General features: G+C 55.2%; 1 protein-coding gene across 1 annotated transcript; it reads left to right on the top strand.

The window, feature by feature from the left end:
• Positions 1–615: 615 nt before the first annotated feature.
• CPNE7 (copine 7) lies at positions 616–13,562 on the top strand. Its single transcript, XM_064273490.1, has 15 exons — positions 616–633; positions 1,412–1,663; positions 3,612–3,686; positions 4,007–4,081; positions 5,185–5,268; positions 5,892–5,981; positions 6,250–6,348; positions 6,691–6,777; positions 7,295–7,354; positions 8,397–8,530; positions 8,808–8,862; positions 9,638–9,689; positions 9,768–9,901; positions 12,160–12,396; positions 13,088–13,562. Exons 1-15 carry the CDS (start codon positions 616–618, stop codon positions 13,223–13,225), a joined length of 1,590 nt encoding a protein of 529 aa, XP_064129560.1. The 3' UTR covers positions 13,226–13,562.
• The last annotated feature ends 8,350 nt before the right edge of the window (positions 13,563–21,912 follow it).

Raw genomic sequence — 21,912 nt, 5'->3', positions numbered from 1 at the left:
TGACCACGGTCAGAGGCAGCAGGAACCAGCGGCTCGCGCGCCCTGCCAACCGGGTTCAGGGAGGGCGTGTCTCGGTGACAATGGCTTCTCCCCTTCACAACCTGGGGTCCCTGCTCGCCGCCCTTGTCACTGCCCCAGGATCCCACTGGCCAGACGCTGAGGGGCTGCTCCAGCGAGTGTCGGAGGAGGGGGCTGGTCGCGGAGACGGCTTGGGGCGCTCTCTGCGCCATACCAAGTGCTTTCATGGTCACCATGTTGCGTGGCTTCACCTCCAAAGGGCTCCAAAAGCGGGGAGCCTCCTGAGCTGCGGAGGCCTCTGGAGGAGGGGCGCGGTGGGGGGAGGTAAAGCGCCGCTTCTGGGGGACTCGAACCCTATGCAGAACCTAGGCGCTAGCGCTTTCCCTGCCATGCGGAAATCCTGCGCTGCCCAAGCGCGCTCCCTGGGGCGGGTGGCAGCGCGCGGTCCCGCGGGGGGAGCCGGGGCGCCAAGGAGGGAACCAAGACCCTGGCTCCCGGGAATGACTGAGGTGGGGACACCGTGGGGCAGGGATTCAAGGCGGAGGTAGCAGGGGAGATTCGGGTGGGGGCCTCAATGGGGGAGGCAGGGGGACCGGGATGGGGTTCAGGGCGAAGGTAGGGGGAACCCTACCAGGGGCAGCAATAGGGGGCGGTAGAGGGCGCGGTGCGGCTGGGATGCTGGCACCAATCAGTTGGCCTGTAGCGGTGACCTTGTGCGTGTCTCTGGGCCACCAGCGCCGGGCCTGAGAACCCCCCGGGGTTAATCAACCTTGAGAGTGAAGGGCCACACCCAGGGCTGGGGCTCAAGGAAGAGGGCCTTACACCTCAAACCATAACTTAGCACCTGGCAGCTTGGAGGAGTGGTGCCAGTTGAGGGGTTCTTTGAGAGGTTACAGGCGTCCTTTTATCGCAACTGTGGGGGTGGCCTACGGAAAACCTCCCCAGCTGAGCTGAAGGAGGGAGTTGTGGCCCCTAGAGGGCCCTGTGAGCCCAGGAGTCCCCTGAAGGGACTCTGCCTACACCCCTCCCCACACAGAGGGGTGCTGGAGGAAGATCTCCTTGTCTCAAGTTGGCCTGGGATGGAACCTGATTCCACCCTGACTTGGGGTGCTGTTGGGCAGGACCTTTCCCCCCAGCCTCAGTTTCACCAACCAAAAAAAGCAGGCTGTGGACATGAGAAGATGGCAGAGAAGTCACAGCCCATGCGGAACCAAGGGGCCCTTTAACGCAGAAAGGGAGGTGTCCAGGGTCCTGCAGTGACCACATCCCCTGCAGGGGTGGGGGGCAGAGCTGGTGAACAACAGGCCAGGCTGGCCCAGTCTTCCATGGAGTGGCCTGAGCAAGTACTCATGAGAAGTGAGGAAGGGGCAAGTGCTGAGCCAGAAGGGACCAGGCCTGGAAGCCCTCTCCACTGGGTGGAGACCCCTCTCTGGTCAGGCAGCTCACATCCCACTGGTTGCAGGTAGACAGGACGGAAGTGGTCCGAAGCAGCCTGCACCCTGTGTTCTCCAAAGTCTTCACGCTCGACTACTATTTTGAGGAGGTGCAGAAGCTACGCTTCGAGGTCTATGACACACACGGACCTGGTGGCCTCAGCTGCCCAGAGGATGACTTCCTGGGGGGGACAGAGTGCACCTTAGGACAGGTGAGCACTTGCTTCAGGAGAGGAGGTAGCGGGGCCCTGGGCTGGTCCACAGAAGGTGGCATGATGGCAGTGGTGACATGGGTGACAGTTTATTAAACGCCTACTGTGTGCAGGGCACCATGAGAATCCCTGCTGTGGGCAGCACCAGCTCTGTCCACCTCCGGAGCTCTTTGACTTAAACAGTTCCTTGTTCATTTGCTTTTTTAATATATAATTTTGAATAGGGTAATACATTCACATAATTCAGAATCTGAGAAGTATAAAGGCACGTTACCCTCCTGCCCCTGACCCCAGCCATGCGCCCCCCACCCCTGCTGTCATCACCAGGTTCTTGCGTATCCTTCCTTTCCCGAGATATTTATTCTTACAAGAATAAATGTGAATGTAACTTTTCTCTGTTTTCACAAAAACGCAAATCATACCCGTTAATCTGTGACCTGCTTTTCTCACTTACATAAGGAGACTTTCCCTCTCAGCCCAGAATGGTATCCTTGCGTTGCGTCGCCGAGTGCAGAGCGGCTGTTCTGTCCTTTATTTACCCAGCTTCCGCCTGCCGGACACTGGGTTTCCAGCCCTTTGCTGGTGCCCTCTTCCCCCCATCAATGTAATTACAGCTTTTGTGAGCCACCAATTAGAATGTCTTTTTATGTGCCAGGTGCTGTGCTAATCTCTTCGAAGGCTGCACTTTTAATCCCCTCATTTTCTAACGGGGGCTCTGCTCTTTCATCAAGGTCTAATTCAGATGCAATAAGATGCACAGACCCCAAGGCTGACGAGTGGTGACTATTGAGGACACCTGATCACCCCCCCATCAGCATAGAACATTTCCATCACCCCACTCGGACCCCGTGCCCCTCCCCAACAACCCCCTCCCCAGCAGCTTCATTCTGGTTTCTGACTCCCTACCCATGAATCACACAGTATGTTCCCATTTGTGCCAGTCTCTTTTACCCACATAATCTCTGTGTGACTCATTCTGCTGCCGCCTGCATTGAGCTGGTTCATAGTAGACCCTTCTGTCTCCCCATTTTACAGACAAGAGGACTGAGATTTAGAAAGCCCTCCAACACACGAAAGCAGCAGAACAGGATCTGTCGCAGGCCCACGCCTCACACATGCCTTTGTCAGCAAGGAGGGGACAGCAGGCCTCCGAGTAATAGGGAGAAGGCAGGGCTGCCTCCATTCCCTGCCGCACCCCTCCCCATAAGGGCAGCCCCAGCCCAGAGCCAGCATGCAGGATGCCTGTGACCGTCCTGGCCATTCCGGTGTGCCGTCCACTTTGTTGCATAGTCATGAAGTCCCCCCAACAGCTCCCGTTTTGCAGATGAGGAAATGGGGCCCGGAATGCTAAGTAAATCCCACCTGCCTGACTGTCACCCTGTACTCAGCAGGTGACATTTGCTGCATACAGCCATGTCACTGTGTCAACTCACCCCAACAGGGGAGGCAGCCAGCAGGGCCTGGCAAGCAGGAGGGGGAGCCCAGGCTGGAGGGCTCAAGGATTGGTGCGCTGATACGCAGAAAGGGCTTCCACCAGTTGCTTCCTGACCATGGGTGATCTCACCACCGCTCTGAGCCTGATTCCTCATCTGATAAATGGGTGTAATGATGCCTGCCTTCTCGTGGGCGATAGGGGCCCATGAGAAGTGAGGGCGTGTAGAAAAGCAAGAGGTAGCATCCTCACAGGGACCAGCAGGAAGGGCCAGCTGAGCGCATGGACCCTGAGTAGGGAGTTTGAAGGAGGGAGTTCAGGAGCCTGAGGCCCGGGGTGGGGGTTTAGGGTTAGGGAGTAGGGTCTGCCCCCGCGGTGAGGGGGATTGAGGGGGACAGGGAGACTCAGAAGGATGGGGCTGAGGGGATGCCAGCCCAAGAGATGAATCAGAGTCCCAAGGGTCAGGAGCCACCCCCCTTTCTCAGCCCCTCCTCCTACCTGTCTCCTGACTTTCAGATCGTGGCCCAGAAGAAAGTGACCCGAGCTTTGCTTCTCAAGTCCGGCAGGAACGCTGGCAAGTCCACCATCACGGTGAGGCCACGTGGCCCGACTCCCGGCCACTACCTCCCTGTAGGCCCCAAGGCCCATGGGCCCTGCCCCTCCCTGTCCTCTCTTTCTCTCTCTGGGCCACATTACAACTCTGAGGGTCTTATCACCCCAAGATGAGGGGGGTGAGGCCCCACTCGGGAGGGGTCCTTCACCCTCCTCTCAGGTTGGGCTGCCTCTCAGGGGACGGGTTTCCTAGGCCTTGGTCCCACTTAGTTCTGGGTGGGGGAGGGTAAGGGGGTAGGGTCAGTAGCCTGGAGCCAGGGTCCTCATCAGTGGGGTCAGATGTGCCTCACTCCTCCCAGGTGATAGCAGAGGACATCTCAGGGAATGATGGCTACGTGGAGCTGTCCTTCCGGGCTAAGAAGCTGGACGACAAGGTGAGCAGGGCAGACCTGTCCCCTAGTGCTGGGTCTGGGAGCACTTGGTGAGAGCAGTTCCCCGCTTTGGCTTCAGTATCAGTTTCTTCATCTGTAAAATGGGCGTAATACAGGACTTTCTGGAAGGTATCAGGAGAGATGGATGACTTCTTGGTGCAGATGAGGCAGTTAGAGTAGTGGGTGGAGCCCACCAGGTGTGCCCAAGGACTGCCGCTTCTGTCATTGTTACTGCTATTGTTACTGGTACTGCTGTTGTTACTGGTACTGCTATTGTTACTGGTACTGCTGTTGTTACTATTAGTAGCAGGGACTGATTACCTGTACTAATTTACTAATTTAGTAAACAGTTTCACATGGGTTTCGTCGAAGGCGTGGTGAAACCCCTGTGAAATTTTTCACTACAGAGTAGTAAGTAAACACAATTAAGCCCATGCATACCTTGCTTACTGTAAACCCAAGCATACCTGGCTTACTGGTTAATCTGCCCTGGTTATTAGCCACATTTCTGCACCCCGCCTGCCTGCCTGCCTTCTGGCGTGAGGCTGAGCCACATTTCCCTGCATTATGGCATCTATCCCCAGCTCCCCTGTGAGGTAGGGACACTCAGGATCCCATTTAGTGATCCTGTTTAGGAACAGGTTGAGGGAGATTCCCGAGGCCACCATTCAGAAGGAGGAGGACCTGGATTTGAACGTAATTCTGTGTACTTCTCACACAGGTGGCCGGAGTGGGGGGGTCTGACAGGTGCAGGAAGTCAGGCAAGGCTTCCCCAGGACTAGGTGTTTGAACAGAGATGGGAGGCTGGGGTGGGGTTGTCTGCGGGGCAGAGATGGCATGGCCAGAAGTGGGCAGGCCATGGGGGCTGGAGGGGGTGTGGAAATGTGATGGGGGGGAGGCTAGGATTCTCAGGGCCTGGGGAGTCAGTGAAGGCTCTAGAGGGGAAACAGCAAGTTCCCCCCTCCACTCCCCCCAGCTGCTCTGCAGAGCTCAGGGAGGACTGGGTGCCTCCTCTTAGGCCTGAGGAAACGGAGGCTCTGGGAGTGGGGCAGGCCTGAGCACCACATCCTTCTCACCACCTTGGGCACCTCTGCTGCCTCTGCCAGGATCTCTTCAGCAAGTCGGACCCCTTCCTGGAGCTGTACCGGGTCAACGATGACCAGAGCGAGCAGCTAGTGTACAGGACTGAGGTGAGAGCCCCACCCAGCCAGCAGGATCCCTCAGTGCCATGCCCCCAAAGGGCAAACCCCAGACCCTCAAGCTAAGGTCCCCTGGGGTGCTTCAGGGACAGAGAGTGAAATGACAGCAGGGAGTCAACCCTGTCATTCTCCTGCCCCTCCTGGCTGAGGCAGGAGGGCTCCCCCAGCACCTGTGGGGGTCTTGACCTCCAACACCCACCATCTCCTTTCCAGAGGTGAGTGCATCTGTTGCTAGAATTCAACATTTTTTTTGTCGCTGTGATTATTTTTAGGGCTATCTTCTACTTCCTGCAGGTGAGATGGGGTGTCATTTTCATCAGTGTGTTTCCTTTTGAGATAAATTATTTTGAGTTTAAAAGTCTATTTAAAGAAAAAAAGGGGTCCAGGTGGCCCAGGAATGTGGTGGAAGTTAGGAAGATGCTTCCCAAAGGAGCAAGTTTTGGGAACACGGCTCTGGGGGTAGAGGGCCCCAGTCCTGTGCCGGTCGTTAAAGGATGCTCTGGTGTCTGGTCTCCCTGCCGCCTGAGGCCCTGACCTGGGCCCCTCTGGGGTCCGTTGGACTCTTGGAGCCTTCCTGAAGCTCCTACCTGAACCAGCCCCTCCTGGCCCCATAGGTGGTGAAGAACAACCTCAGCCCTGTGTGGGAGCCCTTCAAGGTGTCACTGAACTCCTTGTGCAGCTGTGAAGAGACAAGGCCCTTGAAGGTGGGCCGGGCAGGGGGGGCCCTGGGGGACTGGGTGGGGTCAGGGCTGTGGGGCTGGGATAAAGGACCAGGCTGGGATACTGGGCGGGGGTTGCCGGGAGCCAGTCACTCCCAGACCACACTCGGCCTTGGAGCTGGGGTTCGTGGGGAGGTGATGGGTCAGCTGGGGAAAGGGGATGGCATCAGGCAGTATGGAGTCCCGGCTATAGGCCGGGGTCTGCTTGGGCCCCAGAGGGGCAGGTGAGCTGAGGGAGGCTTGGGCTTCCCAGTGCCTTGTCTGGGATTATGACTCCCGAGGGAAACACGACTTCATCGGCGAGTTCTCCACCACCTTCCAGGAGATGCAGAAGGCCTTCGGGGAGGGTCAGGTGAGCCAGGCCCAGGGCACCTCCCTCCCTCCCTTGCCCTTGTCCAGGGAAGAGCCGGCTCTCAGCCCCACCCCCCGAGCCCTGGTTTCTGCTGAAAACTAACCGTCCTTGGTGGGACATCTGGGAGGGGGAGGGACAGGCACCTGTGAAGAGTTTGGGCTGCCTGGCTGACTCGATTATTATTAGTAGTAGTATTCTAACCCAGAGAGGAAAGACTAATGATCATGATGACAATAAAAAGTGATGCTAACAGCCACCATGAGGCAGGGGCAGTGGGGATGGTTACCTCATGCTATAGCTAGAGAAAACCGGCAAAGGCTGAAGCCCTGTCACTCCCCGCAGGCCCAGTGGGACTGTGTGAACGCCAAGTACAAACAGAAGAGGCGCAACTATAAGAACTCAGGGGTGGTCATCCTGTCCCACCTGAAGGTGAGGCGGGCCTGGGGGAGGCTGGGCCCAAGTTCCCCCACTCATAGCCACTCCCCCACCTGGCGGGGGGGGTCTCTGCTGTCTGTGTTTGGTGAACTGATTCTCCATGGCCCTCATCTGGGGGATCTGATTGTCCTCAATATGTGGAAGAGGACGAAGGTAGAGGGGACGACGGGAATGAAGAGATGAGGATACATGGAGAGAGACAGAAGGATGCAGAAGAGAAAGAAAAGGAGAGACAGGAGGATGGAGAGGAGAGGGGGGAGACAGAGCAAGAGATAAAGACTGAGGCGGGGAGAGGGGAACACAGAGAAGAGACTTAGAGAAAGGAAGGGGGAAGGGAAGGGGGCTCACGGGAATGGAGAGGGTAAAGGCCTATGGAGGCAAGGAGGAAGGGCCAGACACCTCACCAGGGCGGCCCCGCCCCACTTGCCGGGAGGGAGGGTGCAGGTGTCTGGTCCTCAGTTTCCCCAGCTTGGGGGACCAGGAGGGCCCTGCTGACGTGGCTGCCTGGAAGTTCCACAGGGTCTACTCCTTCCTGGACTACATCATGGGTGGCTGCCAGATCCACTTCACCGTGAGTCACCCCCACCCCACACCTCCACACTGGCCGACCACCTCTACGCTGGCTGCCCACCTCCATGCTGGTCCCCCACCTCCACGCTGGTCCCCTACCACCATGTTGGTTCCCTACCTCCGTGGGACACTTTGGGGTCCTCCATGCCCTCACACTAGCATCCCCCTGCATGGAACTTCAGGGAGCTGATCTTCGGGTGGGCACCCTGAACAGAGCCCAGGTCTGCCTTTTTGGGGTCCACCCTTTGCCCCCGCTGGTGCACCTAGAACAAGGGGTTAATTAGTCAGATCCAAGTCCTGGCCCCCCAAGGCGAGGCAGCGTTTCCTGAACAAGACATCATGCTCCTCATCCTTCTCCCCCCATGTGAAGGGTACCCCTTGCAGTCCCAGCCCTGGAGCCAGGGTTCTCTGCAGGTCCTCTTGTTGGGTCCAGGCTGGTCTCTCCCTGCAGGAGAGGGGTCGTGCTGGTCCCAGGTGTTGCTGAGGGCTCAGGGTGATGATGCCCTGGCAGGGTATTGGCCAGTGCATCCTGGGAGACAATTCCTCCCAGAAACCCGAGGAGATTTGCAGTTGGTGGAGCCTAGGGGTTCCCTTTGCATCCTGTGGAGCCTTGAGGTGAGGTTCCTGGGGCAGGCAGGCCTGCAGGGATGTGAGGGAAGCCAGGTCCCCAAGGAGGAGCCTGTAGGCAGCAGCCCCGCCCATGTGGCCCTGGGTACTGAGTGCTGCCTGCCCTGGGTCAGCACCTCAGCTCTGAGAGGGCCGTTCCTCTGCAAATCCCCTTGGCTCCACCCCAGATGGCTGCTTGGGTTCTCCCCCCGTGGGCAGCTCCTGGGAGGTCCTCTCCAGGTCCCGGGACCATTCTCGGCTGCATCCCGCTCACCAAGCAGCCCCCAAGCCTCAGCTTCCCTTACCTGTCCAATGGGGGAGGTATTCCCTACTGTCTGTTGGAATATACTGAGAAGGCGGCATATTAGCCACCTGGCAAGGTGGAGTTAGGGGTTGCCCCGGGTGTGTGAGGGAGTGCTCATGGCCGGGCCCCGCAGGTGGCCATCGACTTCACGGCCTCCAACGGCGACCCCCGGAACAGCTGCTCCCTGCACTACATCAACCCCTACCAGCCCAATGAGTACCTGCGGGCCCTGGTGGCTGTGGGCGAGATATGCCAGGACTACGACAGGTGTGCACCTAAGCCTATGTCCCCTCCCCTCCCCTCCCTTCCTAGCCCTACACCTGTGGCCAGTTTCTTCTCTGCTCTATGCCTCAGATTCGCCTCTGTGCCTGGCGGTAATCAGCCCTTTCAGAGATGTCATGAGATTTTGTGGGTCTCAGGGGATCATTGTGATTTATGGTCCCAGAGGTGGGGGAGGACATACAGCCCTGGTCCCTGGGTTCCTGCCAGGATCTACTGGGGGAAAACAGGGCTCCAAGTATGATTGGGCCTCCTTCTCTTCCAGTGACAAGAGGTTTTCTGCTTTGGGGTTTGGAGCCCGAATTCCTCCCAAGTATGAGGTAGGGAGAGCCTGAGACCACCTTTGTTTTGTGCCTATGCCCGGGTCCCTGGGACCCCCTGGCTGCTGCCACCCTGACTGTGTGATGTGGGAGGGAAAGAGGAGCAGAGTCTGGCCTTCCAACAAGGGAGGATTAGACTGCCTGGGACTTGTCATCAGGGAGCATGGAGACTGGCTCCTATTCTTGCAGGAAGGAGGGGGCACCGCATTGGTCCAGAATATTTTATTGCCCAAATGGCTTATGCAGACCCAGTGGTGGGAGGCAGAGAGGGCTTATTGGTTAATACAATGAAAAGCTTCAGGTGCAGCTGGATCCAGGTCTTGGTCTGCTTTCCTCTGGGTTGACTCCCTCTGTGGAGCTTCTTTTTACATAGTGACCCCCCCAGAAGCCCCAAACATACTTTTCCAGCTTCAGGACTGGTGGCCACAGAGTCTTCGTCCCCAAGAGAGTCAACAGAAGTTCTAGGAAGGAATCTGCCTAGCCAATCTCCTTGGGTCCTGGGACTGGAGTTGGGGCTGGGGTGGTTCCCTATAGGAAACTTGGGGTGCTAGCCATGGGGGAGGTGAGAAGGACCTTGCAGGCCCGAGGGCTCTTCCTGAGGGTCCTGGGGAACAGAGCCTGGAAGCCGAGGAATGGAGAGATGCTCTTGGCCCCCTGGCCCACTGGGTCAGGGTCTAGGACATTGGCTGTAGGGCATAGAAGGGGCCTCGAGGGGCTCGGCTTTAGCACTGGTGCCGGATAGGGGATTAGCTGGCCAGCCTCTCTCGTCCTGCAGGTGTCCCATGACTTTGCCATCAATTTCAACCCTGACAATGACGAGTGTGAAGGTAGGAGCCTGAGGAGAGTGGGGGACTGGAGAGTGCAGTGGGGCTGCGCTCACCTGCCCACCCTCCCCCCACCCACAGGCATCCAGGGTGTGGTGGAGTCCTACCAGAACTGCCTGCCCAAGGTCCAGCTCTATGGCCCCACCAACGTGGCACCCATCATCAGCAAGGTGGCCCGCACTGCTGCTGCCGAGGAGCGCACTGGGGAGGCCTCCGTAGGTTCTGGGGCCAGTGGGCATGGGGGGCAGTCTATAGGGGCTGGGGGGACAGAGATCACAGCAGGGCTGGGCCTGCACTGGGGTAGGGGGGCAGGGGACAGAGGTCACAGCAGGGCTGGGCGTCCTCTGGGCTGGAGGGAGCTGGGGGGTCAGAGATCATTGAGGGCTGGGGATCCACCAGGCTGGGGGGTGGGGAGAGGCAGAGGCCAGCCTTGTCCCTGCTGCCCTGGGGGCTGTGTCGATGCCCATTTGCCCGTCCCCAGGAGACTTTTTGGGTCAACTTCTTCCCTCCCTCCCTTTCTCCTCTCTCCCACCCTTTCTTCTTTTTTCCTTCCCTCCTCCCTTCCTTTCTGCATTCAACAAATATTTATTAAGCACCTACTGGGTGCTGGTCATGGCTCTGGATGGTGGGAAAGAGCCATGAACAAAACAAGCTCCCTATCCTCAAAGGCTGACCCTCTAAGAGGGGGAGACAGAGACCAACAAGACACAGGAGGATATGGAAAGTATTGGTGTATGAAGTGGCAGTGGGTGCCATGGGCGAAATGGGTAGGATAGTGGGTCAGCTGTGTGGGAGGCAGTCCTGGAGGTCAGGGAGAGCTGAGCCGTTATCTGGGGGATCTAGGCAGCAGGGCTAGCATGTGCAAAGGCTCTGGGGCAGGAAGGAGGAGGTCAGTGTGGCTGAAACAGAGTGAGTGAGGGAGGAAGTGGGAGGAGACAAGGACAAGGAGGGCCCTGCTTCTCAGTGGCATCTCCCTCAAAGCTGAGTCTATTTTTAATCTCAGGGCAGAAGGTTGAATTAATTGGTCATCTCGCCGGGTGGTGGCCCCCACAGTTCCAGCAAGACCCTCTCTTAGGTGATTTTCCAGTAGACTCTGCATTCTCCCTGCCCCTTCCACACCACTCCACAGGATGCCTTCTGTCCGTTCTTTGTTTGTACACGCAGGGGCAGATTACCCAATAAACACAGGTAAATACAGGCTTACTTGTGCTTACTTACTAAACAATTTCACAGGGGTTTCACCACAGATGTTCACTACAGATTAGCAAGTATGCGCAAGTAAGCCTGTGCTTACCTTGCTTACTGGGTCATCCATCCCTGTCAGAGATCATAAATTTGAAGAGAGGCTTTGATTCTGTCAGAAGGTGCTGTGGGGCTGGGAGAGAGACAGATGCCAGCCGTACCTAGAAGCAGAATCTTTGATGTGGTGGAAAAGTGTGAAATTGTTCACTACAGATGATCTGGTAGGCAAGGTCATCTGCTCACCTTGCCTGTTGGCTAATCCATCCCTGTACACAGTTATTTTTACTTTCACTAACAGCATTGTGTTCAAGGTTGCATTCTCCTTCCTCTGTTCTCACTCAGCCGTGTGCCCTGAGCACCTCTTTATGTGTCTGTACATGACAGTCTGCTGCTTTCTTTTACCTTTTTGTTTTGGAAAAAACATCAAACTTACAGAACAGTGGTAAGAATAGTGCAGTGACGCCCAGCATACCCTTCCCTACCACCCCCCCCCCGCCATGTATATCATTATTGTCTTTCTTTCTGAACTATGTGAGAGCAGGTTGCTTACCTCATGACGCTTCCCCCTTGAATTCTCTGCATTAATCTGCTAATAGCAAGGACACGCTTTTACCGGACCACAGTTCAGTTTTGAAACTGAGGGCAGCGAGCACAATGTTCCCCTGCTGTCTGATGTCCCGAGTGTCCACTACTCACCACTCTTCCTGATGTTCCCATTTGTTGCGGTTTTCCTGGTCCAGGACGGATCCAGGGTTTGGCTGTCATGACCCTTCAGTTCCCATAACCTGGCTGCTCCTTAGCCAAACTTGGTCCTCCCTGACCTGCCATGGTTGGGCTCTGGCTGCCCATGGCTCTGGAACCTGACTGTCCAGCACCCCATGGGGTAATGTCCCCCTCGCCAGCATGGAGCTCCCAGAGCCCTGCTGTGGGAAGTGGAGGTTGGGTAGAGTCAGGTAGGGCCAGAGGCCCTGTCCCAGACCAGGGCTCGGCTCCCCAGCTGCCCCTGATTTGGGGGCCTCCTCTACACCCACTGAGGCCCCAGGAGGGCAGGGAAAGCTGGGACTTCCAGATGCAGGAGCCAGGCAGCACCCTTGATGGCTTCATCTTCTCTCAATTTTGTGCACCCACGGATGACTGCCCACTGCTCTTCCTGCGCCCCCAGAGGGTCCCTATGGAATCTGAGGACAGGCAGTGGGGTGTAGCCACCCTCTGCTCTCTCTGTGCCCCCCAGCAATACTACATCCTGCTTATCCTGACGGACGGTGTGGTGACTGACATGGCAGACACGCGGGAGGCCATCGTGCGTGCCTCCCACCTGCCCATGTCCATCATCATTGTGGGTGTGGGCAATGCTGACTTCACTGACATGCAGATCCTCGATGGGGACGACGGTGTCCTCCGCTCCCCGCGTGGTGAGCCTGCACTCCGAGACATCGTGCAGTTCGTGCCCTTCCGAGAGCTCAAGAATGTGAGTCATTGGGCATGGCTGGTGGCCAAGGGATGAGGCCACTGTTGGGTGGGCCCGGGGAAGGTTCCCACCCTCTATGCAATCTCTACAGCTCACAGTCCAGTGGGTCCCATGTCCCTCTCCCTCCGCCTAGAGATCAGTACCTGCAGCAGTGGCTCTCAGGGCCAAAAAAACCTTTCTATTATGAAAAATGTCAAGCGTACACAAAAGGTAGGGAACAGTGTCATGGGCCCCCAGAAGCTCACCATGAAGCTTTCTTCAGTGGCTTTCAAGTCTTGGTGATGCACAGAAAAGCCCACCTCACACTGACACACACACACACATGAAGTTCTAGGCAGTCGCATGATATTGGGTCGCTTCCTGCCTCAGCCACTCTCCCTGTCTATGCCCAGAGAGCAGGAAAATACTCTCCCAGAGGGGTGGACAGGGTTACATGAGCATAAATGACACCCAGGATAGTGCTGAGCCTATTAAGCGTCACAAACACTGACATGGGCCTTGCAGTCTCATATTTTTGGGTCTATATCCTTAATAGTCCTGGAGGTGGTCCACTAAATAGACTCCATGACACTCATGGGTGGAGATCACAGTGTGAAAGGAGTGGCCCTAGAGGACGAGGCCTGGGGAGGGGGTGACTGGGCTAGGGGAGGGCAGGGAAGGCCTCCAGCTTTGGTCACATCTCTGCCCACAGGCGTCCCCCTCGGCACTGGCCAAGTGTGTGCTGGCTGAGGTGCCCAAACAGGTGGTGGAATACTACAGTCATAAGGAGCTCCCGCCACGAGGCTTGAACACCCACTCCCAGGAGGGTGGCCCAGTTTTGGCCCTGTGAGGACGCCTAGAGGGGGACCGGCAAGGGGCAGTGAGGACTGTGTCCATGTAGTCTCTGTCCCTAGCACTCTCAGGTCCCTTCAGCGCCCCCAAGGCTCTCCAGAGGCTCCTTGCCCCCTAGCCCAGGCCTCACACCTTGTCCCCCTGTGATCTTGTGGCCTGGGTCAGCATTAAGCCCTGAGGCTGAAAGATGAACAAACCCCGACCCCAACTGACCGTCGGGAGCCCTGGGCAGGAGCCACTGAGTGGTGGGGGCTAGCAGTGCCTGGCTCAGCCCCAACCCGTGTGGGAAAGGGGTCCTGTGAGCAGGAGGCCTTAGGCAGGTCCATGAGTCAGGGGCAGGGGTGGGGGGGTTTGTCCCTACCTGAAAGGGAGGGGTATGGGCTGGGGCTGTCTGTATCTAATGTTTGTGGGGAAGGAACCAGCCAGGCCAGCTTCCCAGTCTTGAGAATGCCCAAGATGCCCCTTTGGCCACTTTTCCCAGCTGACGCCACCCTCCCACCCCGTCCTGTGCTCTTTGCCTGGAGGTACTGTGGGGAGGGGATTCAAGCATAATAAAGTGTGGTCTTCTCCTGGCAGCAGTCTGTGCCTTTCCTGCCCTCCCTTTGTCTCTTCTTCCCCATGGCCCCCCCCCACACAGTGGAGAACTGGGCCCCTCCATGGGTAAGGTGGCTGATCTGCCTACTCTGGCCACCCCTCTTGAAGCAGGACTGTTATCAACTCAGGCATCTGGGGACTGAGGAAGGACCCCCAGGAGCGTGAGGGTAGCTGGAGACAGAAGTGCTGTGGCCCCACCCCATATGATGCCCAGGGCCCAAACCCTATCAGTAAGCTGTGTGGTGAGTTCGAAACTGCAGGGCAGGTTCAGTGAGCTGTGGCCTGGGTGGTGGGCTCACCCCCTTAATCTTCCACCTCCCACCTCTGTGCACGTGGGAGCCACAGCCACAGGAATGGGGCAAGGGCTTCTGAGCCTCCTTTTCCGAGGAGTGGGCTTTGGTGACAGAGTGTTCCTCTCGGGGAATCCACACAGGCGAGGGTGTCATAAATGGTCACTTTGATATAATTTGATAATTATTGTTGAATAATTATTAATAATTTAACAAATGGCTCTATAGAGTTGGTGCTGGCTCCCTGGGTCCTGGGCAGTATGAGAGAGGGCTCAGAAGGCCCCAGATCCTGCCCTTTCTCTCCTGGGACCCCATCCTGTCCCTCTCTGCCCCTGACCTCTCTTCTCAACCATCACTGTCACTGCTGGGTGAGTGGTCTCCCATCTACCAGAGCTGGGGACAGTGGGGTCTCAGACCTGTGGGGGTGGGTTTCAGATTGAAGTTTTTTCTGAATTTTCTTGCCTCAGAAAAACAAATGATCCCAACACTGAACTCAGGCCCACCCATCCATCCGTCTGTCCGTCCGTCCGTCCATCCATCCATCCATCCATTCCAGGGCCTATTTTTAGCTCCTGATTCATCTTCTGTTAAGCAGGGATAATAGGCATCACCATGGTAACCTGGCTATGGGTGCCTTCCGGAAGGGCCGATGTTGGCGACGCTGGTCTCTTTGAGGATGGAGGGGACAGCAGAAACTCTCCTTTTCTGAGCACACCTAGGAGGCAGTAGAGTTGGGGGGTATTGTGAGTTCTGAAGTAGGAGGGTGGGTATCTGCCTCCTCCCGACCCAGGTCCTGCACAGGATTACGGATGGCACCACCAGTGCCAGTGGCAGAAATGCTGGATGGTGCCTGGCTCTGCTGGGTGAAGCCAGGGGCGCTGGTCAACTCCCAGGACCACACAGACAGCACAGAGGGGTGGACTAGGAAGAACGGGGCAATGGTCTGTGGACAGTGCTGATGAGCCCAGGGAGCAGCCTCACGGGGAGCTGTTGCACCCCTTGGCCAGACAGGCCAGTGTGGGACCTGGTGGGCTGGGCCAGGGCGAGGGCCCCTTCCAGGAGCTACTGCTTAGGAAGGTACCACTCACAGGCCACCCTTGCTCTGAGAAGCAGGCAGGGAGCAAGGCATAAATACCCCACGTATCTCCTCCTACCCTCCATCTTCTGCTGGGGCTGCCATTGTCTGAGGTCCCCAGGAAGCAGAGAGCAGGGCAACTGGGAGGGGGGCCCAGAGAGGTTGGCTCCGGGCAGATCCGGAATCCAGGAGGAGACCCAGGACAGAGTGACCAGAAGTCCTGAGAGTCTCCCAGCTCTTCGGTGCCTCCCAGCTATGAGTGGGGGCCCTGCACTTTCTTATAATACCCTTGGACGTGGATTTTCTAAAGGAGGAGAGTCAGAATGTGTGAATACTGAGAGTCCCCACAGCTGGAACCACCTCAAACACGCCTCAGAAATGCCTTTCAGTGCCCTGCCTGGAATGTCCCTTCTAAGGGGGTGAATTTAAGACTGGAAAAGGGCCTGAAGGCTCTTGGATAGTTGGTGGCTTCAGCACTGGCCCAGAGTCAGGCTGCGCACCTGGTGCCAGGTTTTAATAGCTGTGAGACCTTGGACGAGTCCACCCTCAGTCTGTTCCTCCTCCCACTGAGAGGTGGGGTCCCTGTGGCCTCCTCTGAGTCTGGGCAGAGGTGTCATGCAGTGTGACTTCAAGGCCAGGTCATAAAATGCCAAGCACCCCTGCCTGGCTCCCTGAGACACTTGCTGTTGGGACCCAGCCGCCATGCTATGAGGAAGCCCAAGCAGCCTGGAGCAGAGCTGAGGCCCAGCCCAGCTGAGCTTTCAGCCGAGGGCAGACCCAGCTGGCCTCATGTTGATGCACCACTGTGAGATCGGCTCTCCCAGCCCTGGCTGCCATCTTTTTTTTTATTAAAATATACTTTTTTTATTAATTAACTTTTATTGTGGTTTAAATTAAAGTTTACAAATCATGTCAGTCTCTCATACAAAAATTTATACACACCTTGCTAACCCAGGTGGTTTAAGTGAAAGTTTACAAATCATGTCAGTCTCTCATACAATAATTTATACACACCTTGCTATACACTCCTAATTGGTCTCCCCCTAATGAGACAGCACCCTCCTTACCTCCACTCTCTCTCCTTGTGTCCATTTGGCCAGCTTCTGGCCCCCTCTGCCCTCTCATCTCCCTCCCAGACAGGAGATGCCAAGATAGTCTCCTGTGTCTACTTGATCCAAGAAGCTCGTTCTTCACCAGTATCATTTTCCATCCCATAGTCCTGGCTGCTATCTTGATGGCAACCTCTTGAGAGACCCTATCCCCAGACCCCAGTCCTCTCCTGAGTTTCTGACCCACAGAAACTGTACAAGCTAATCAGTGCTTATTGGTTCTTTATTGACAGAAGTTTATTGATTGCACCAACATTTTGGTGTAATTTGTTAAGCAGAAGTCAATCACAAATAAACTCCTTCACAGGGATCTCATAAGGATTGGATGGATGGTGCACAAGGCATGAGACACCTGTGTTGTCACTCAGTCTCAGCACCAAAAAGGTGCCTGGCTTCTTTTGATCCTTCTGAAGGACAATCATTTTATTTTAAATGTGTCCCCTGTTCCGTGACCACCTGCTGCCCCCTGCAGGCCCTTACCCGCCTTGCTCTCCATCCTCTGCGACGGACTGGGCTCCAGGCTGGGCAGTGGGCTGGATGGAAAGAGGGAACAGGGTCAGGCCAGCTTCAAGGCTGTTCTTTCTTCTGCTGCGGAGAGGAAGCGCGGGCAGGAAATTGTGACTAAGTGCATGTAATTGGTGCGGGGGCGGCGAAGGGCTGTCAGACAGGAGCTCCGCCGGCCCTCGGCACAGGGGGGCTGAGGGAAAAAGCTGTCTACCTCGCCCACACTGCCCCTCCGCTTCACCTGCCCCAGTGCCCCTCCCCAAGCAGAAGTCACCCCAACACACACAGCCACACATGCACATGCACACACGCGTGCACACACACACACACACATACATACACAGAACCCAAGCCCAGCACAACAAGAACTCCCCCCCGCCCCCACACACAAGATCCACACAGAAGCCACGTCCTGCTCATGCAGAGTATTTCATGCCTTCTGGCACCCGCCAAGCTTGGCCCAAACCTTACTGCACTGAATTCTCACAACGGCCCCACAGGGCTGGCCTGGCTGTGAGCCACTTTTCTCAGAGAAAATAAGCCACTTGGCCTGGGACAGCTGGGAGGAATGGAGTGGGGCCATGAGCTCGGCCTGGCACCCGTGTGTGGTCCCGGGACAGTAGGTCTTGGCTGTGTATGTGCGTGTGTGTGTATGGTGGTGTGCGTGTGTGTCAATGTATTTATGTGTGCACACATGTATGTGGTGGTGTGTGTACATGTGTGCACACATTTCAGTGTGTGTGTGTGTGTGTGTGTGTGTGTGTGTGTGTGAGTGTCAGGAGGGGGTTGGGGTCCCTCGGCTGCTCTTTTGAAAGCCTCTCTGAAAACTTCCCAGCCACTCACAGGGCGGTGCCACAGTCCCCTTGTGTGGCCCTGGGCAGCTGTTCCCCGACCACTCTGGTGAAGCCGGGACTTAGGCTGGGCGTGCGGGGCTTGACTTGGGTGACCATGACCACCAGAATGTTCTGTGTCTCAGCCATAAATGGAACCTAGGCACAGAGGCTAGGCGGGGTGGGAGTCAGCCCCAGTCTGCTGCCTCCACCAGCTATAGTTTCCTCTTCTCTGAGTCAGCTTAGCTGGGCCACCGTGGGCTGGGGGCCGATACCAGAGGCCCCCTTTGCTCTCTCACCTGAGACACAGAGGGAAGGGCACCCTCCCTCCACAGGTGGTCAGGGCAATGCCTGTGTTAGGGTCTGCAGGCTAGGCTGGAGTGCTTTGACATGGGAGCTCTCATTCCACCAGCAGCCTGGCATCCATGTCCTACCAGGCACTGCCCAGAGTCTGGGCTCTCACTACCGCCACCACCCACAGAGCCCCTACAGGACCCACAGGGGGACAAGCAGAGCTGGTTGGCTGGGTGGCTGGGCAAGGGGCGGTGGGGCAGGGGAGGCCAGGGTCAGCCCCTCAGCCCTGGATAAGTCCACAGGTAGGGGGACCCAGAATTTGGGATCAGGGACTCAATCAGTCCATTTCTGGCTTTTGCTCTTGTCGGCCAGTGGAGCCTAAAAGTACCCCCACTGAATCCCCAGCCAAGTGGCTGGGCCTGGCACCCATGGCTGACCTCGGATGCCTACCCAGATTGCTCTCCCATAGGCACCAGCACCCAGGGGAAGGCAAAGGCCCTAGATGTGGACAGTAGGCACCCACTGCCTGCCCTGAGCCCAGAACGTATATACTCAGCAGCTGGCAGCAGTTTGGGGGGCTGGTGAGGCAGAGAAGAATGGAGTAAACAGGATGTCGACTCGCCAGGAAAAAAACAATGTGATTTTTCGGCACCGCCCAGGAGCAGGGCCCTCAGGAACAGGCCTCACGTGGTGACCCTGAGAGCCCGCCTTCTGTCATCCCGCCCTATAGAGCCCAGCCCAGTCTCCAGGCCTCTGACCAGAAGTCGATCAATTGTCCCGGGTGGTCCGGGTACTCAGCCAGCATGTCCTCTCGCCCCACCCACAGGGCAGCAAACCTTCTTCCCTGCCCACTGGGCAGTGCCACCCTAAGTACCAACACATGTGGAGACTCAGCGTCTCCAAGGAGAATGGGGGCTCTTTGTTCCTGGCCCACCACACTGAGTGTTCTTCTCAACAGATGGGTGTGTGACTGCCGGGCTCATCATCTGAGCATCAGAATGAGAAGGGAGATGTAGGAGCAGCAGGCAGGAGCAGGGAAGGTGGCACGAATGGGTCTCGTCCTTGATTTTTGCCAGACCTAGCATCCTCACCTCCTGGGTCTCAGTCCCTGGGGCTGGAAGCCCTTCCACCCGTCTGTCCTAAGTGGGTAGAGGAAGGCATGAGGCTGGAGCATCTGTCCAGTGGCCCAGGCTTGAGTTCTCAGGCAGGGAAGCTGAGACTCCTGACTGGCCTTGACTCACAGGAGGGCCAGTAAGGTCACCTTCCGAAAAGATGAAGCAGTCAGGGTATGAAGGCACCATTTGTAGAGCCCGGGCCCCTGTTCTGTAGAACTTACCCGTCACCCATCTGTGAGGATTCAATGAGGTCACGTGTGCAAAGCGCTGGCGTTGGCCGCATGCTGAGGGGGAACAGGTGTGTGACCGACCAGTGGCCATCCTTCACCTGGTTCCCTGCGGCTCCTTCCCAGCTGACTGGGCTGAAGCTTGAAGGTGACAAACGTGCATACATGCACATGAACACACATGTGTGAGCACACACATGCACATTTGAAAGCAATGTCTCCCGAAACCCATTTATCACCTGTGATGTACCCGGGTACTATCTAGTGGAGAAGAGTCTCATTTTTTTCAAATGCTTAGCCTGGCCCACTTCACTGATTTTATGACCCACTAATGGGGCCCTGGTGGCACAGTCGTTAAAGAGCTTAACTGCTAACCAAAAAGCCAGCAGTTCAAAATCACCAACCGTTCCTTGGAAATCCTATGGGCCACTTCTACTCTGTCCTGTAGGGTCCCTATGAGTCAGAATCAACTTGACAGCAATGGATTTTTTTTTTTTTTTAGTTTTTATTGTGCTTTAAGTGAAAGTTTACAAATCGAGTCAGACTCTCACAAAAAAATTTATATACACCTTGCTATATACTCCTAGTTGCTCTCCCCCTAATGAGACAGCACACTCCTTCTCTCCACTCTCTATTTTCATGTCCAGTTGGCCAGCTTCTGACTCCCTCTGCCCTCTCATCTCCCCTCCAGACAGGAGCTGCCCATATAGTCTCAAGTGTCTACTTGATCCAAGAAGCTCACTCTTCACCAGTATCATTTTCTGTCCCATAGTCCAGTCCAATCCCTATCTGAAGAGTTGGATTTGGGAATGTTTCCTGTCTTGGGCTAACAGAAGGTCTGGGGACCATGACCTCCGGGGTCCTTCTAGTCTCAGTCAGACCATTAAGTCTGGTCTCTTTAGGAGAATTTGAGGTCTGCATCCTACTGCTCTCCTGCTCCCTCAGGGGTTCTCTGTTGTGCTCCCTGTCAGGGCAGTCATCAGTTGTGGCTGGGCACCACCTAGTTCTTCTAGTCTCAGGCTGATGTAGTCTCTGATTTATACGGCCCTTTCTGTCTCTTGGGCTTATACTTAGCTTGTGTTTTTAGCGTTCTTCATTCTCCTTTGGTCCAGGTGGGTTGAGACCAATTGATACATCTCAGATGGCCGCTTGCTAGTGTTTAAGACCCAGATGCCAGTCTCCAAAGTGAGATGCAGAATGTTTTCTTAATAGATTTTATTATGCCAATTGACTTAGATGTCTCCTGAAACCATGGTCCCCAAACCCCCGCCCCTGCTATGCTGGAAACTTCTTATTCAGGGAACTTATTTGCTTTTGGTTTACTCCAGTTGTGCTGACCTCTCCTGTATTGTGTGCTGTCTTTCCTTTCACCTAAAATAGTTCTTATCTGCTATTTAATTAGTGAAAACTCTTCTCCCTCCCCGCTCTCATAACCATCAGAGAATATTTTCTTCTCTGTTAAAACTATTTTTTGAGTTTTTATAATAGTGGTCTCATGTAATATTTGTCCTTTTGCAACTGACTAATTGCACTCAGCATAATGCCTTCCAGATTCCTCCATGTTATGAAATGTTTCATGGATTCATCATTCTTCTTTATTGATGCATAGTATTCCATTGTGTGCATATACCATAATTTTTTTTATCCATTCATCCATTGATGGGCATGTTGGCAGCCTCTATCTTTTTGCTATTGTAAACAGTGCTGTAAGGAACATGGGTGTGCACGGATCTGTTCGTGTAAAGGCTCTTATTTCTCTAGGATATATTCTAAGGAGTGGGGTTGCTGGATCATATGGTAGTTCTATTTCTAGTTTTTTAAAGAAGTGCCAAATTGATTTCCAAAGTGGTTGTACCATTTTACGTTCCTACCAGCAGTGTATAAGTGTTCCAGTCTCTCCACAACCTCTTCAGCATTTATTATTTTATTATTATTATTACTATTATTAATGCCAGCCTTGTTGGAGTGAGGTGGAATCTCACTGTAGCTTTGATTTGCATTTATCTAATGGCCAGTGATCATGAGCATTTCCTCATGTATCTGTTAGCTACCTGAATGTCTTCTTTAGTGAAGTGCCTGTTCATGTCCTTTGCCCATTTTTTAATTGGGTTATTTGTCTTTTTGTTGTTGAGTTTTTGCAGTATCATGTAGATTTTAGAGATCAGATGCTGAACGGAAATGTCATAGCTAGAAACTTTTTCCCAGTCTATAGGTAATCTTTTTTCTCTTTCAATGAAGTCTTTGGATGAGCATAGGTGTTTTATTTTTAGGAGCTCCAGTTATCTAGTTTCTCTTCTGGTGATTGTGCATTGTTAGCAATGTTTCGTATACTGTTTATGCTATGTATTAGGGCTCCTAGTGTTGTCCCATTTTTTCTTCCATGATCTTTATTGTTTTGGATTTTATGTTTAGGTCTTTGATCCATTTTGAGTTGGTTTTTGTGCATGGTGTTAGGTATAGGTCTTGTTTCATTTTTTTGCAGATGGATATCAGTTTGTCGTACTGTGGGGGCTTGGGTGTTGCTGTGATGATGGAAGCTATGCCACCAATATTCAGATACCAGCAGGGTCACCCATGGAGGACAGGTTTCAGCTGAGCTTCCAGACTAAGACAGACTAGGAAGAAGGACCCGGCAGTCTACTTCTGA

Source organism: Loxodonta africana, chromosome 21 (assembly GCF_030014295.1).
Source record: "Loxodonta africana isolate mLoxAfr1 chromosome 21, mLoxAfr1.hap2, whole genome shotgun sequence".
Taxonomy (NCBI): Eukaryota; Metazoa; Chordata; class Mammalia; order Proboscidea; family Elephantidae; genus Loxodonta; species Loxodonta africana.
The sequence above is the reverse complement of the archived record's forward strand: the minus strand, read 5'-3'. Positions and strand labels throughout refer to the sequence as shown.

Excerpts from the sequence above, each read along its gene's own strand:
- CPNE7 (XM_064273490.1), top strand. Across the intron at positions 6,778-7,294 it reads TCATCCTGTCCCACCTGAAG|TTCCACAGGGTCTACTCCTT; the intron begins GTGAGGCGGGCC and ends GCTGCCTGGAAG. Across the intron at positions 8,863-9,637 it reads GAATTCCTCCCAAGTATGAG|GTGTCCCATGACTTTGCCAT; the intron begins GTAGGGAGAGCC and ends CTCGTCCTGCAG.